The sequence below is a fragment of the Cicer arietinum genome, chromosome 5 (genome assembly GCF_000331145.2).
Source record: "Cicer arietinum cultivar CDC Frontier isolate Library 1 chromosome 5, Cicar.CDCFrontier_v2.0, whole genome shotgun sequence".
Lineage (NCBI taxonomy): Eukaryota > Viridiplantae > Streptophyta > Magnoliopsida > Fabales > Fabaceae > Cicer > Cicer arietinum.
Genome location: NC_021164.2, coordinates 73,282,594 through 73,301,579, shown reverse-complemented (window position 1 = coordinate 73,301,579; position 18,986 = coordinate 73,282,594). Strand labels below are relative to the sequence as shown.

The window sequence follows — 18,986 nt, the reverse complement described above, 5'->3', positions numbered from 1 at the left end:
TTTTTTTAACTCTAATAAAATGAATTTTATTTAGTATTATTGCATAAATAAGTATTTACTTCTTCTTTTCCAATTTTAATACCTAATTGGAAGTATTATCTGTTTTTCAAAGTATTCAAAAGAACCTTCTAGTTTTGATTAATTATTTTGAGTAAAAAAAAATCAGTAGTAAGAAATATTCAAAATTTTCTTGTTAAAATAATTTTGAAAAAACATTAGTCAAAATAATTTTGCTCCCATTTTAGGGGAAAAATTCAATCTTCCTATTGAAGTATTCACATTAAAAACTATAACATTTGATATACATTATTAGTTTTAAAATTTTAATAAAAATTTGTGAAATTAAATATAGTAATTACTTCACAAAAAATAGATTCTATCAAAAATGTTTTTTAAGGGAAAAAATGCACTCCTTTTCTTAACATATCAAAATAAAAGAGGCACTTAATTGTCTCTAATATTTTATCATTTTTTTCATTTGAAAGTTCTATATTTCTATCAATATATTGTGGCATAAATTGGTAGATATTTCAATCTCTTAACAATTTGATTCTGAGTTCAATCATTAACTAATACTTGAAAAAAATATATACTAAAAAATCAAATTCTTAAATAAATTATAATTACCATGAAGAATAATTTAAAATTATATATCATTTTACTATTTGTAAAATTAAGAGTACTCCAATGAATAACTTTTAGATAAATATTAACAAGTGTATCTAGTACTCAAAATTTTTAAAATTTAAATTTTGTTACTTTTAATACAAAATTGCTAATTTTATTATTGGATAAGTGTTCTTTAACAAGACGATATGTTCATTAGATAATTAATCATCTCATAAATAATTTACACATATATTTTATATTTGAGAGAATAAAATATAATCTTATAACATTAAAAAAAATACATTATAAATTTTTAAAATAATAAAAAATATATTTTATTCTATCATACATAAATTACACAAGAAAAGATCCACTCTATGTCTCCCTATTAAAAAACATGATAAACGGATTGATATGTGAACTAAAGTCAAGAAAATAGTGAATGTAATATCAAAATATTAAATCACTGTCAATAAACAATGATTTGACGAGCAAAAAATTAAGTTATAGTAATAAATTAAAAATAATGCTTTTAAAAACATGCAATACAAGAATTCAATTTGAAAATTAATAAAATATTTTATGGATAATGTGATATATGAATATACTTAATAATAATAATAATAAGAAATTTCCTAAAACACACTCGCTATCATTTGCTTTTAGTTATAAAACATTAAGATTGAGTTGTTATTAACTAACGCAGTAAAAAGAATATTAATATATAAAAATCCAGGAAATAGTTATGTACGGTCACTTTTTGATTTCCTAATTAGAAAATGGGAGCATTTGTAAATCAACGTGTTGGGCTGTGATTGTTGTATGTCATTTTCAGTGTCTCTTTTAACTCCAAAAAAGGTTAAAAAACAGCAAGGGGATCTTAAAATGACAGAATGTGAAAAGGGACGGATAAAGTAGATTCGATGAAATCCGTTATAGTTCGTCACTCGGATTTTTTTGTTATCTGTTTCGTGCCAACAGACTCAATGTCGATGCGAATCAAACAACGAAAATATCATAATAGCAACACTACAAAAATATGTCTCAAACTATGAAAATCGTTTTTAATTATAACCAGATTAGGACTTTTGTATATAAATATTTCTTTTAAAAAAAAATTAATTATTCTATTTTAAAAATTATTATTTCAAATATCCTACCTTTTTTTTAATAGGAGGTCGTTTTTTGGGGAAGCGACCTCTAATTGAGTAATTTTATTTTTTTTGTTATATTTTAATATTTATTTATTATTAGAGTTATTAATTTAATTATTTAAAAAATAAAAATACTAATAATAAATTAAAATATAATAAAATACATTAACAAATTTTATATTTTAATTATCATTATTATAATAATAAATAATTATTATACTTATAATTAAAAATTATTATAATTAAAATGATTAAATTATATTATAAATTTAAAAAAAAACTAAATAATAATCAAAATGTAATAATAATAAAAATTAAATGAAAATAAATTTATATTGATAACATGAAAATGAAACGAAATACATTAAATTAACGATAAAAATACATTATATTTGAGAAAACAAAATACATCAAATTTATATTAATGATCCACGTGTGCAATCGATCTCTCAATCAACCTCACAACAACAAAACACAGCAGAACCGTCTTCATCGTCACCTCACATACACGTCGCTACTGAAGTTCCATTTTATGATCCACCACCATCTCAGTATTACGTTCTATCGGAAGAACTGCAACTTGTTCACAGAGCTAGACGAGTTCAACGACATCTTACATGTGGGACTCATGGTCATTTAGGTGGACATCATTGATATAATTTTGATGTATTTTATTTTCTCAAATATGATGTATTTTTATCGTTAATTTAATGTATTTCGTTTTATTTTCATGTTATCAATATAAATTTATTTTCATATAATTGTTATTATTATTTAATTTTTTTTTTGAAATTTATAATATAATGTAATCATTTTTATTTAATCACTTTTATTTAATCATTTTAATTATAAGTATAATAATTATTTTATTTTAATTTATTATTAGTATTTTTATTTTTTAAATAATTAAATTAATAACTCTAATAATAAACAAATCTTAAAATATAACAAAAAAAAATGGTCAGTTAGAGGTCGGTTCCCTAGAAAACGACCTCCTATTAAGTTTAAAAAATTTGGTCTTCAGGTGGTCGCTTCTCCAGAGAACAACCTCCTACTGAAAAAAAAAAAAATAGAACATTTGGAGAAATAATTTTCAAAGTAGGGAAATTAGAGATATTTTATTTTAAAAAAAATGGGATATTTATATACAAAACTCACAAATTATGAGTAATTTTTTAGGTTTTTTTGTCTGAAATAGATGCTTTTAAGTCATAAAATTAGTAATATATGCAGACAAAAGATACGATAATTTAGTAATAACTATGTACAAATTATACTTATTAATTAAATCTTAATTTTTTAATACGCATTAAGTGTATCAAAGTATTTTAAACAATAAGTTAAGATATGTCACTATATAATATTTATTATACTTCTAAGATATGTATCTGCAAGTATTTGTGAAGTATCAATATCGGATATGTATTTGATACAAATATGTCTCTATATAATAATTATGATACTTCTAAGATATAATCCGCAAGTATATGTGAAACATCGATATCAAATACGCATTTGATATAAATATGTCTCTATTTTTAAAGTATATGGGTTTTAGAGTCAACAAAGGGTTAATTAAGTTACTATTTTTTCTCATATTTCATTTTCATCTCTTAATTAATTTTTATTACGTTTTAGTTCCTTATGTATGGCTTTGTTAGTCGTTTTAAAATATATAGACTTCATAATCTATAAAAGGGCTAAATTATTCTTTTTTTAGGTTTCTTTTTGCTCCCTTAATTAATTTTCCTTCCATTTTAGTCTCTTAAGTATGGTTTTGTTAGTTACTATGTTATTTTCCGTCAATATTAATGAAAAACCTTTAAGTTCAGTCTACATGTCAACTCAAACACTTGTGTCAATAAAAATAATAATTATGGGATACTTATTCATGAAATGTCAATATCAAATACGTATTTGATATAAATATATCTTTGTATAATACTTATAGGATATGCATCCGCTCTGTGAAGTATAATATCGGATACATATTTGATACATATAAATTTTTATTTTTAAAGTATATGGGCTTCATAGTCAATAAAGGATTAAATTACTCTTTTTTTAGGTTTTGATTTGATCATTTAATTAATTTTTGTTTCATTTTGATTCTTTAAGTATGACTTTGTTAGAGCATCTACAACGGTGAACTCAATATGGGTTCTTTAGATGGGTCCATTGTGTCACATCATCTTGAAGCAATTCACTCATTTTCTACTCCAACGGTGAACTCAACACGATTCAAGTTCTACTATGCCACATCACCTTAAATCAACTCATTCATTTTTTACGGTTTAACTTTTAAAAAATCATATTATATTCCATTACTTTAATTTATACATTAATATTTAATTTTATTATAACTTAAAATATTAATTTAAATGGAAAAATAAATAAAAAAGTACATTAATAAAAACTTTAATAAACTTCTGTAACAAAAATTGTGAAGAAAAAGTATGAGCAACAAATTGTTTCTATTAATGAGTTAACAATCGTAATTAAAGGAGAAAAAAAAGGCTAAGTGGTATATTAACTAAAAAAAAAAGCTAATGGTTACAAAATTATTATTATTTAATAAATTAAAAAGAAGTTAACAAAAATAAAAAGGTAACTGCTATGAAGCACCGTTCCTTCCTGACAGTACCGTGATGACACCTTGGCACAACTCCAACGGTGAACCCACAAAAAACTAGAAGTTAAGTAATTACACGCTGGCGGACGAACTCATTTTCACTCTCGTTGTAGATGCTCTTAGTTATTTTAAAGTATATCAGCTTACTTGCTTCATAATCAATAAAAGGATAAAATATTCTTCTTGAGTGTATAGGTGACCAAGAGAGACTAATCAGAATCCAAGTTAAACAAAGTAGCTAACAAAACTATAGTTAAAAGATCAAAATAAAATAAAAAAATTAATTAAAAGATGAAAATAAAACCTATAAATAAAAGATAAGAGAACAAAAAAGTAATTTACTCCAAATAAAGACAAATGAAAAATATCATTACTCTTTTTAAGAGATTCTCTTATAAAAATTTAAGTGTTTGTTACAAACATAGCAAGAACTTCCAAATAAGCTTTTAGTTTAAAGTTATATTTTTAAACAGTGTTTTATTAAAAATAAAAATCCAAATTCAAATGAACTAGAATTTTTCAACATGTTATCCTCTCCTATATCTTATGGGTTTATGAAAACAAATTAAACTCAGAAATTGAAACACATTAAAAATATAAATTTAAATTCATAAATCCAAAAATTGATATCAAAACACATTATTCATTAAAAATAGAAATTAAAACTCAGAATGAGAGACATAAACTTATATAGAACTTAGTTTGAGCTATGTTAATTTTGATTTTTTTTTTTACTCATTTAGAAAATTTGATATGCTAAAAAATAAATTATATTTGCATAAAAAAATATATGATAAAGAAAAAGATCATTATTATAGATTGCAGCTGCACTATATTTTATTTTTTGTAGAATAAAATGTAAGTATTGTTATAATAATATTTAAATATATTAAAATTACAAAAGTAAATCTAATCTTTTATTATCTTTAAATCTATTTTTAATTAATTAATTTAATTATCCTTTTTCGTTGATTACTATAGTCTATAAAACTACTAAAAGAAAATACTTTTGAAACATTCACGGTTATTCTATAAAGTAATTTTTATCTTTATTCTATTCTAATAAATGAGATAGTTTCTTTTTTCACTCCTATTTTTCAAAAGTCCCAAAATACATATCTAAATTGCAAACCGATAAAACTACATATATAAATTGATCAATCCGAGAGATTTAGGTGGAATTAAAAGCTATGAATAAATGAGCATAAAAAACTAATATTTTTTGGTAAAAGAAAAATCAATATGGTCCAACTCTACGATCTATGTAAGTGTTAGTAATAACTTTACAGGTAATTGATTTTACTTCTCCACTTCAAAATATACTACCCTGATTTTGCTCCCCTATGTCAAAATATACTATTAAAAACTAGAATTTGATAATATATTTTATACTATTTAAAACTAAAATTCAATTAAAAGTTGAGAAATTAAATAGTTGGATCAACATTCACCAACTCTATATTAATATAGCCCAACTCTATTGAATTGGTGGTCTGCAGAAGTGGGCCGTCATTACAAAAATTTCTTTTCGTTAAAACCGTTGCAACCTTCTCTGATATTTTTTTTTTGACGGACCTTCTCTGATTTATCAGCAAGGTTATTTACAGTCTAATTTGTAAAAAAGTATTTTAAAATAACCGACCCTTTTAATTTTTAATAACTTTTTACTATATCATTTATGAATAATATTTACATAATTCTTAATGCAATGTATTTTACTATAGATCTATGATATCGATATTGTAACAATAATTAACAAAATTAATTTGATAAAAATATCATTATATAATTTTTTTAATATGCATAAAAAGATCAAACAGCTCAATTATTTTAGACAGAGAAAGTACTATTTTTTTTGTTTGAATGTTACTCTATAATAATCGTTGAAGAAAATTTTATCCTAAAATAATTGTCATTTTTACTAAATTTATTTTCGATTTAATACTATATGCATCAATCTCAATCTATTATATTTTACTTTGCAATTATGATCATTGGAATCAACTAATGGTTTAAAATGATAATTTGGTAAAATTATTCTTCTTTCGATTGTATTTATCAAAATTTGCTTAATAAATGTTAAATGATCAAATGCTGACAATTATTCTTAAACAATGTTAAATGAGCTATTATTTTGCTGCCCCAACAATATGCGGTGTTAGATTGTGGATCCACATCAGCGCAACTGCTGGCAGATGGAATGACAAACATTCCATAATTTTAGTCGTGATAGTTTGCAGTGGTGTAACATTGATGCATCTTTCTCGGCTCATCTCAACCGAGTTGGCATTAGAATTTGTATTTCGTGACGATGTTGGTCATTTTATTCTAGCAAAAACAGAATGACTCTCCCCAATTTGTGGTGTAGCAATGGGAGAGTCGGTGAATGACCTTCAACTACAAATTTTGGATTTTGAATTGGATTTTAAGACGCTTGTTGAAAGTTTTCCGAAAGCCTCCCAAGTCTCTGAACTTGGGGGAATCCATGATAAATGCAGATACTTTGTTAATACTTATTTACAAAACTTTCTTATTAAGTTTATTCGGAGATTAATCAATTTGGTAGTTTATACCCTGGTAATAGTAATCTCGTCTTAAATTTGTTTTTATATTTTATTGACATTCCAACGTGTATTCAACAATTTATTATTAATAAAATAAAGTGACTTTACCTTTGTAAAAAAAACATATGAAAAATGAGTGAGATTTTTTAGTTGTCTGGGCACTTTACCTTTAGTTGTCTGATCCCACACGATCTGAATTAGAAAAAAAAAATACAAGTTGAATAAAAAACTAAATTACTAACGTGCATTAAAAAAATAAGAACGGGCAACCAATTCATTATATTTTGTATTTTCATGGAAGCACCATTGGATATACAATTTTAAAACTTCTTCTTATGAAACTAAATAAAATGAATTACATAAAAAAATCAATAGTAACTCTCTCACCCTCAATAGAGCAATAGAATTACATCTCTATAGGTTAATGAAACTCCAAATCATAGGAGATTTTTAATATGAGTTATTTTCCATATTTATTATCAAACTAAATAGATATCTCTATTAGATTGTCAAATGTTAGATGATAATTTGAATGAAGTGATATTTTAGACACTTAAAAGATGATCTTTTAATGGAAAGTATTTAACCAATAAACACTAATATTAAATAAATATTTTAATTGAGAAGTAAAATAAAAGAGTATTTATTTGGAAGAATCTTTAATAGGCATTATTTATTTGCGGAGTCTATTTGTTTTAATATTAAAATAAAGAAGTGTTGTTTAGGTGTTGATCTTGAGTTGGAGTCAAATATATTAAGTGTTTATTAAATGTTGACATCCGAATCATGCATAGAGAGAGATAATTTACTTTCACCTCATATCAGACCTAACACCTCACAAAAAAACAACTCTTTCAAACAAAACTTAAAAAGACACAATAACACATTCGATGGTCAAGATAAAATATATGATATTTAAACACATTTTTGGACACAAATAATGTATCTTGTATATGATAGATACATACATATTATTCATTGGTTTTGACTAAGGGACACTTTAGTTATTTTGCTATCTTCATTTTGTCATTTTTTAGAAAACCCTTTCTCTTCTTCCTCAGTTGTTTCTTCATTCTCTTCTTCCTCGTACCTCTCATTTTTTTTTCTCAGTTCGTCTCATCTTCTTTTTCAAGCCCCTCGTCCCTCTCAAACCCCTCAGTTGTCATCCCTCGCACGTTCACTTGTCTCCAAGCCGTCAGCCGTTCGTTATTTCTCCCTATCATTGTTTTTGCTTATTTGTGTGATTGTTGTTTCCTTTAATTTAGGGTTTTTAGTTATTGATTTAAGGTTTCTTTTTTTGCTTCTTTGTTTAGGGTTTTTAGTTATTCAATTTAGAGTTTTCTTCTTCTTTAGTTTAGGTTTTTTTTTTTTTTTTTTTTTTTTTTTTTTTTTTTTAGTGATTGTTGCTTATACTTTTTGTGATTGTCGGTACATTTCTGAGTTTTGATTCAGTACATTTGCTTCTGAGTTTTGATTCAGTACATTTGCTTCTATTATTTCAATTTAGACAAATTTAGTATCATAAATGAGCTATTTTATTTCAATGTTAATATTTTGGTGTTTATTGTTTTCATTTTACTTTGTTTAGTGACTTATTTTCTTTTATAAGTAACTTTCACGTGATATATATTTTTTCTACAGTTCTAATGATTTAAGACATGACACCGACAAATGATAAAAATGTAAAGAATTTATAAACTAATTGTATTTGTATTGTTGTAATTTATTTATCAATACTAACCATATATTCATACTTTTCAGATATGTGCAATACATACATGATTACCAAATATGTTGTTTGACGTTAACCGTCATCTGCCTAATGCAAAACGAACTCAAATTAAGACAACCTCATTCAAGTGAGTTTTAGATGTGCCAACACATTTTAAAATTTATGGTGCTTTGTTGTGGGAGTTGGCTAGTAGGTGGGATTGACGTAGTGGGGAGGTTTAGGATTAGGTATAGGATAATTTATTTTACTCCGAGTGATGTATGTTTAGCTCTAGGTGTGACAGAATTAATGATTTGTTGTTTAGAGGAAGCGAGTTTAAAATGTAGTCAATCCAAGTCTGTCTATGAACCCGAATGAAAAGAAAAAGAAAATACAGGTGTTATTGATATAATTTGAATTTGTGGAAAGTTCTCTATAATGATGTAGTCGGTGGCGTTTGAACCACACTTTTTATCTCTTTTTTGTTTTTGTCTTTATGAACAAATATATATGGTTCGCATTAGATGTTATTTTTAGTTTCCAAATATGTATGGTTAGAAATTAATGTTCATTAGTTGTTGATTTTTACGAACAAATATGTTGATGTTAGTGTATATTAGCTGTTGATTTTTATGGTTAAAAATTAGTTTGAATCTATTAATCAAGTTGTGCACGGAATTAATTGTATTTTTTTAAGTCATTATCCAAATTTATATTTTGTTTGATAAGAGTGAAAAAGTTTTCAGTTTGAATCTACGTGCACGAAATTAATCATATTTTTTTAAGTCATTAACCAGGTATATATCTTGTTTGATAGGAATGACCAAGTTTTCAATTTGAATCCATTAACTAAATTTCCATACGAAAAAAATGACAAAAGTGATAAAGCGTGTAATGACTATCATACAATCCATTTACATGATTGTTTGTTGCAACAAAATGTCATAAAAAAATGATAAAAATGATAAAAAAAAACATTTACATTTTATCATAAAATTGTGTTGAATTGTGAGTAAAGATTGAAGAATTACATATTACTTCCAACCTGAACAACAACATATAATATGGGCTAGATAGCACCCGTGGTTCCTTAACTTAATTTAAGTTAACGTTTTAGTCCTTTATCTTTTTTTATCTTTTTCGATTTGGTCATTTATTTTAATTTTAAGTAATAATTTGATCTTTTATATTTTAAAATGTCAACAATGTTATCCTACTTTTTTACAAAAATTCATCAAAATTTTCAAACAAAATCCATAAAATTAATTATATTCTTCAATATAATACAAATTTCATCAAAATCGTAACTCAAATTTCAAATAAACTCATATTTTCATTGTTTATTTGATGTTGTTAGAGATGAAAATATGAGTTTATTTAAAGATTTAAGTTATGAATTTGATGAAGTTTGCATTATATTGAAGATGACAATTAATTTTATGAGCTTTGTTTGAAATTTTTGATGATTTTTTGCAAAAAAAAAAGGATATTATTGTTGACATTTTAAAACATAAAAGATCAAATTGTCACTTAAAATTAAAATAAAGGATCAACTCGAGAAAAAAAAAGATAAATGACTATAACGTTAACTGAAATTTAGTTAAGGGACCACATGTGCTATTTAACCTATAATATGTTAGCACAATTTTACATATATAAATACAACCACACACTCGACCATCAATTCAAACACGAACCAAGGTGTTACTTTAATATAATATGTACACATTCCAATAAACAAAAAAGAAGTATTTTAGTATAATATGTACATAATTTTTAGATGAAAAAAAACTTACAATGGTAATCTTTCTGTCATCGCTTTGTTTGGTTCGCTTCTTTGACCTCTTTACAATTATTTCAACTACATATATTTTTCTTTTTGATGGAGGAGAACTTTTATGTTTGACCTGCAAATGATTGTGAATTTTATTATCATTGCTTGAACTTGAAGCTTCAATAAAACTTCTTGTAACATTATTATTTGTAGTATCCATGGTGCACACGTTATAATTAAATTGATGTAATATTTCACGGAGTGCCTTACTCACATCTTCAAAGTATGTTGCAACTTCATAAAAATAGTTGCACAATTTGTCAAACCTATTCATTTATGGCTTTAATTCTGTCACACCATAGCTGCTTTTAATATTTTTCTTTCACCTTGTTAAAATATACTTTTATGTCAAACCATTAACCACATAATATGAAATTTGTTAGACCTACCACATTTAAACATAAACAATTTATTAAACATCTATTGTACTTTATTAACCAATAATATTTATACTATTAATCAAAAACAAAAATCCAGAAAGACTCATAATTAGCACACCATTAGTCACATAATATGAAATGTATTAGACTTATCAACAATGATGAAACTTAACAATTCAAATATGGTTAACATCATTGATTAATAGTGATGAAACTTAATATTTATACATAAATAATTAACATGATTGATTAACAGTTCACAATCCTAATTTTTAAATAGAAATAATTCATTAACCACCTATTGTACTTTATTAACCAATAATATTTAGACTATTAACCAGAAGAAGAAAAACCTAGAAAGCCGTGTATGAACCTAGAAAACCAAAAATTCATATATAAGCAAAACAATGTAATAAAACAATAATCAAATCAAAATACACCAAAAACAATTGCAATTTTTTCCAATACTAGTCTCTAAAAAACAACACCTTCTTAAAGTAAACAAGACAAGCAAACAACCCCATCAATAAATGAAAGACAAAATTTAAAACTCAACATTATTGGAAAATAAGAAAATGAGAAGTTACATTGCAATGGAGGAGATAAGATTGCTCAAGTTAATTCGTTAAAAATTTGATTTTTTTTCCCTATTATTCTTCATCTTCCTTCGAAATCATGATGTTTCTCTCTAATTCAAGGTTTACCCAAAATCAAAATCAAAATAAAATGAAGAAGGAGGAATTGTGGAAGAAAATAAATATGGATGTGTGAAGTTTGTTTTCATAGACGAAGACAAAAAACAAGAAAGTGAAATAATAGAGATAAAAAAGAGGGGAAAAGTAAAAAAAGAGAAAGATTGTGTGGAGCCACGTATGTATAGTATACACTATACATTATTTATGTTAAAAAATATGTTTAAATATCTTTCCTCGAGATAAAAGAGTTAGAAAACTATCATATTTTGTTTTAATTTACAATATGAATAATCAACATAGTATGATAAGTTAATTTTGAATCTTATTTTATCATGTTTCTATAGTTAAAAATTTATTTTAAATATAAGTTGAGTTTGAAAACAACATAATAATATAAGAAAAATAATTAAATTAGTAAATTAAAATTTGAAATATAATAAAATATAATATAATTAAAAAAAAACAAATAAAATAAAATATTTAGAGATATAGGATGATTTGGTAGTTGAAGTAGGCTGTTAACCAATGTAGTGATAGGAAGTATAATATTACCGACTATTAACAAAAACTAACTTAAGCCTTTTAAAAAAAATTAATATTATGTTTTACAAATGAGATGATTGTTGTTTCTCGAGGAAGTATCAAGTTTGAGAATCAATTACAACAACCATCTTAACTCTAATGCAGAATTCATTAACAGAAAGGTCAAGAGGGTTGATCAGAAATCTACCTATCCCATAATGTACAATATGTTATTATTATGGGACTGATTATATTTTATTTTTCTATTATCATTAAAATTCACTAGATTCGTTTCTAAGATAAAAAAAGTCTACCATCATTCTTTAAGGAAAAAAAAGATACATCATTCTTCAAGCTTCTTCTGTTGACTCATAGACATCCAAACACAACAGAAAATGAAGACAAGATCACAACAAGTTTAAATAATAAAAAAAACAATGAACACAATAAAATGCTAACCAATGTTCAACAAATCTTAATACAAGAAGAAAACAAAAAGTCAGAAAATGAATTAGAAAACAGAGACACACCAAAAGTCTCATCTCATGGAATTTGAATATGCCCACACTTCACATACATCACTTGTCGATAAACCAATATCAGACAATGAATGCTGAAATTGGTTTATTCCATTTGAATCATCATTCAACAATATAGCAAAATCATGAACTCTTCCAAATTCACATAACCAATTCCGAAACCCATCCAATATCAGGAATAGCATCATTGGAGCTCACCCTACTGAATTTCCCATAGATTTTCGCTCTAAGATCTCTTCCCGATTCCACTCTCTCCATAGCAACTCCTTCATGGCTTGATGGAACACTCAAAAACCCACCTCGCGGAGACCCGAATACACAACCCATCTGCGATACCCGACCCGAATCCTCAAATTGAACATTGCGCATTAATCCAACTAATTCCCTCGCGCTTACCGGAACGACGCCGTATCGGGAATTTCCCTGTGGAGAATCGGGGATCAGCGAAGCGTTAAGAACCGAAGTAGGAGATGAAACAACTGATTCAGGCGAAGCGTTACGGAGTTGATCAACAGTGTGAGCAAAGAAACAAACTCGTCGCCGGCAAGAGATTCCGTCGTTGCAAAGCTGAGTCCTGTAACGAGAAGGATGGAGCCAACATTCGAAGACGCCGTGAGCCAAGTGGCAAGAATCACCTTTGATGCAGTTATCTATTAGGTACAATATTAAACACACTAGTTAGTTAAACAATTTTTAATTAGACTAATTAATTAGTTAAACTAATTTGTTCTTCTTATTAGCTATATAAACTTTACTGTGTAATATTACCTTTGCGAAACTCCGAGCATGGAGTGGCGGAGTAATTATATTTTAGAGGGTCTCTCCGGCGGGCTTTTTCGCCGGGATGGGTGTAGGGACATTCTGTCCAGTCGTGGGCCCTGCCACGCTGGCATTTTCTAACTTTGAATTCGAACATTCGGAATTGATCCGTGGAGAAAACTTCGGTGCTGGAAATGTGTATTTCTGAGTCGTTTGAAATGAAACACTCGTGGTTTTGTGTTGCGTCCCAATGAGGAATTTGAAGGTTTGGTGGAATTTTGATCATGATTTTGGAATCAATAATAATAAGAAATGGTAAGTGAGTGAGTTTATTAATTGATTCTTGTGGGTTAATAACAACGGCAATATATAGAAAAAATATTATTATGTGGTTTGTTTAACCGTGGTTGAGTAATAATAGTCCACTTATCTTGTGCTTATAATGGGGAATGGATTACCTGCGTTCATCTTTAACTGCAGTTATAATCATGATTAATGGTAAACTTTGAAGGGTAGAGATCAATTTGATTAATGTATGATATGAACTGTCTGATTAATATCAATGGTGTAGATTACTCTGATTGTATGGCTGTTGGAATTTTTGAATGCAGGCAAACCATATCCTTATAATAGATTCGTCCTTCTTACACGTGTTTGGCCATATCATATCTAGGAAGTTTTTGGCTAAAAAAGGCTGTCTCAAAATGGAAATCTATTAAGCTTCTCCTAAAATCCAACTTGTCTACTTGTTGAGATGGAATTGAGATACCACCTTCCGTTTTGTTTTTATTTGATTTTTAAAAATTATGTATCTTTCTAGTATAATTAAGATATAATTAACTTTTTAGATCTCATAAAAAAATATAAGTACATTTTTAATAGTATTTTTTATAAAAATATGTTATATAGAAATCATTTGAAAATAAAATTTATATAAATTGAAGAAAATTTTAAGACAAAAATATAAGTTATATTTCATCTATTTCACAACAATTATTACTTTAATAAAAATAATTACTTTAAAATGAATATCATTATAAATTTTCAAAGTGAATTTAATTATTTGTTTTTGCAATTATGTATTAATTATTATTATTATTATTATTATTATTATTATTATTATTATTATTATTATTATTATTATATACATTATTTCAAATCATTAATTCTATTTTGTATCTATGATAATGAAAAATTTACTAATAATTAATGACAATAATTTAATAATATAAATATTCTCCTTTCTTTCTTTCTAATTATTAAATTTGTAATATATAAAAAAAATTCAAGACTTATTATTTATTATGAGAAGAAGGAATAATATATTTGAGATGGGAAGTGGACAGAAGACAAAATGAGTACTTTCATTAGGAATTAATGCTTATTTGTCGTTTAACATTAATCTTTCATAATCATCCCCTCCTCCCCCTATAGCCATCTCTGTTACTCCTTGCTTCAATTTCAAACAAACCAAACTTTACAAAGGGTCCCGACCGGTAGCAATGGTGCATCCTTGACCACATCATGTCATTTTCCAACGTTTAAGATTTTTACATCAGTGAACATTATAGATATCAATTTATTTTGTTCATCGAATGTGTTAAAGAAACGGGCCAGTGCCAACTACAAGTGGATAGATTATAGTATTCTTCGAGGAACAAAATATTGAGGATAAGATAAGGGCAGCCTTGTCAGCTTCGATATCCACGTCATATGTCTGTCTAATCTGGTTTCAGATAAACCCTTGTGCGTTATTATTAAATATTAATACAAGCAATCTGTGTTAGAGATAAGTCTTTCGTAATATTCAATTAGTTATTCATTATCACTAAGATAACTAGATCTCGGACACGATTAATTATGTTTTAGGAGTAATGATTTTAATTTTTTTTTTAATGATAAGATGGTCTGATGGTACGACGGAGAGTAACAATAAAAATTTAATTAATTTTTAATTAAATTAATAATTAATAATTAATATTAATTATTTAATAAAGTAAAAATTATTTAATTTTATGAGCGTATTTTTAAACAAAAAAATAAAAGAGAACATTATTATTAATTAATTAAAATGACATCATCGACATTATAAACAAATCTTAATTAGTTGTTAAGGTTATGTTAGTATAGATTGAAAATGTTAACAACTGACAAAATGATAATTTTCAAACAATTTATTGGATTAATCAAAATTCAAAGTCGAATTTTTTCCGAATGTTTTATTCTAGTGGACGTTTATTAAAAAATTTAATTTAATCATTTGGTTAAATGTAATGGATTGAACACATATTATGTGTTTTTTTTTTAATCTGCGACAAGTTGATGCTATAAAGTCGTTTTTCTAGTGTTAATTAAGAACCCCATAATGTAGTACTCGTTGCATAGTTTTAGGTTGGCGAACACAGCTAATCCAAAATAATTATCGACAAGAATTGGGGTTGTAAGGTAGACATGATAGTTGGGTGGAGTGAAGTAATACTAAGATTTGTAATTTTAAAAATATTCACTAAAACTTAAGTTTTATACAAAATCAAAAGCGAGTTAACAAATCAAAATAGGCGCGAGAATTAGTTAATTATGAATGAGTTCGTGTTAAATTTGTGGATCCAACCAAAGCATTGAGTGGTATATTTTAATCTGATTTTTAGAAGCGAGTCATACTCATTTTGTAGGACTTAGACGTGACAGTAAAACAAGAATATATTTTTATCTCTTTTATTTGAACACCTGATTAATTGAAATTTTTTTATTTTATCTTCCATTTTTAATGGATGCAAAATTTAATTCTACATCTTCGCTCATATTTTCACGCCCTGGACCCACAACTATTTATTTATATCAAATAATAACTTTAAATGTTATATTTATTATATTAATATAACAAATAATTATTCTTAAATTATAGTTCAACAGACAAATGTCGATATTATTAAGTTGAATGTTTATCTTCAATTTCAATCCTGAATTAATTATGATGGAACTTACCATCTATTTTAACAAAATGATAATAATTGTATAATAAAAAAATTGTATTAAAATTATATTTTCTATATAGATGAGATTATAATTTTTAATAATTTTATTAGGAGGATGAGTGCAATGTGAATATCAACACTTCAAAACTAATTCCATTTTAATTTTAAGGAAAACCTGCAATTGTATCAATCAAAATAGGGTAAATATATGTGGGTGCGAGTTGTATTGTCGTCTCTAAGAGGAGTTGATTAATGAAAAAGAAAAGTTGATCCAATAAATATCAGATTTATGGAAATTATTTATAATGATGTCTTTTAAACTATTACTCGTTAATATAATGATCATTTTAGACAAAACAAAAATAACCGCGACTTTATTGTAAAGAAATTCATGAGATTATCACTTGGCTGGATACTATTAAAAATGTTTTGATGTTGGTATTTTACACAAATTATGGTCCATGTCATTGAAATTGAAATAGAGATTGTACATAACAATATTCGACCTAAATAATGATGTATCTATTGAAATATGTTTCTTTAAGGACTTATCCATTAGCCATTTTTATTTTGAAAAAGTGTACTTAAATATCGATTTTAATGCTAAATGTCTAAAATTTTATGAACTATTTTTCTCTTACGATTTATACGTTACTTAAGAAAATGTTCAAAAAATTAAAGATATTTTTGTTCCGGTTTATTCTAATAATTTTATTTGAGTTTTTCTATTTAAAGTACATTTTTACTCAACCTATTTAAAATAAAATGGATACATTAGGTGAATTCTTCTTGTTAGTGTCTTTTTGTTGTTTTTGAACATGTGAAGAAACTAAGCTACTAATAAACAAACTACAGAGAAGTCATGGGGGCTCAAGCCCTTGCAGCTACACACATCTCTGATATTATGTCATCAATTTGAGCTGATTGTGAGTAAAGCAATTTAGCGGATCATACCGAAAGATTAGATTAGTTCGTTTGATTTTCATAAAATTTTGTTTGTCAATGTTAATTGTGAGAGAATTCAGTATAATCGAGAGATATTGAATAATTTGAGTTATCATAAAATAAATGAAAAAAAGATACTATGTGAAACAATATCTTTCATACCTATAATTTTTAACATTATATTGTTTTGTGGGTTGAGTTTGAATTGTCCATAAAATATATCATTTGAATCTACTTCTTATGAAGATTATATTCTTCCACTAAAAGAGTATTTCTTGTACCCGTTTAAATGAAATTTTTGCTTATAAAAAAATACGACAATATTATTTGAACACATTAAAATCTACATTATATTTTGACACTATATACTAATGAGTGTGAACTTTAGAATAAATATAAAAAACACTAAATAAAAAAATTAATATAAAAGTAAAATTCATATTAAAATATGATATTGATGTCAATATATGTGTCAAAAGAATGTTTCTAATCTCTTCTTAAATATATCTCAAATATTTTGTTCACCATACTACCGATATATATTTCAGATGATCAAATAGAATTGAAAAGGATGACAACATATTTTGGCTAGCTAATTGGTTGTCCATATGTATTGCTCTAAAGTCTTTTTACATAAATAAATACGGACACTTGATTGTGTTTCGGTTTAGGCCTCAGCACAAACTATCATATAAATGGGTGAAAGGCCCATATCAACCAAACGAGAGACACGCTCAACATGAGTCGGTCCTAATATCAATGGGTTTAGCTACATTACATAAATGCTTTTTATATCGAAAAATTTGTTGGGGGTTTTACCGTCACAAACCGCTAATAATCTTGGACTTCAACTATAAATATCCTATTTTGACATAAGTAAAGTAGACACTATCCATTCGACTAGACGAAATGTTGTCTTTCTTGTAATAGAAAGAAAAACTTGCGAGAAAATGAGAGATGGGATTTTATTATTATTATTATTATTATTATTATTATTATTATTATTATTATTATTATTATTTTATAAAAAAAAGTGGGTTAGTGGTGACAAGATAAAGTTGGGGTGGTGGGATGACATTATTTTGAGAATTAGATTTGGTATTCTATAATTTGATCTGTACTCCCTAATACGTAAAAAAAATCTTAATTTTATTCTTTTCACTTTTATTTATTTTAAAGTACAAAAAAATTGTTTTAAAATCGTACTCTTATTAAAATTTTCGATACTTAAACTTTTTTTTCTTTTAAAAATCTGGTATACAAATCAATACTACAAGAAATTATATTTTCAAGATTTCTGATATTAAAATTTGTACTCTGTAAATGTTAAGATACAATTTCTTGCCCTGTAAATGTGTCTGGAAAGTATTGCCAACATAATATCTGGTAGTTAATAACTCTTTGGAATATTAAATTTTGAAGTTTTGGATAGTTAATTTTATTCTACCGAAAATTTCAAAGTTTAAAATATTCTGTATGTAAATTTTTTTCTTCACGAAATTTCATTATTGAAATAATTATTTAAAAAATTGTTTTTTTTTCTCTAGGTTTTTTCTCTCTTTCTCAATTAGTATTTGAGACATTTTATCATTTGATCATTTGATCATGTGCAGTATATTAAATTAAACTCTAATGAGTTCCTAACATTAATAAATCAACCATTTCAA

General features: G+C 25.9%; 1 protein-coding gene across 1 annotated transcript; it reads right to left on the bottom strand.

Moving 5' to 3' along the window:
* Positions 1-12,392: 12,392 nt before the first annotated feature.
* On the bottom strand, positions 12,393-13,747 carry LOC101489846 (zinc finger CCCH domain-containing protein 20-like). The gene is made up of 2 exons (XM_004501426.4): positions 13,409-13,747; positions 12,393-13,290 (listed from the first exon to the last, which is right to left on the bottom strand). Exons 1-2 carry the CDS (start codon positions 13,683-13,685, stop codon positions 12,782-12,784), a joined length of 786 nt encoding a protein of 261 aa, XP_004501483.1. The 5' UTR covers positions 13,686-13,747; the 3' UTR covers positions 12,393-12,781.
* Between the last annotated feature and the right edge of the window lie 5,239 nt (positions 13,748-18,986).

Excerpts from the sequence above, each read along its gene's own strand:
- LOC101489846 (XM_004501426.4), bottom strand. The coding sequence starts at position 13,685 with ATGATCAAAATTCCACCAAACCTTCAAATTCCTCATTGGGACGCAACA. Across the intron at positions 13,291-13,408 it reads ATGCTCGGAGTTTCGCAAAG|ATAACTGCATCAAAGGTGAT; the intron begins GTAATATTACAC and ends TGTACCTAATAG.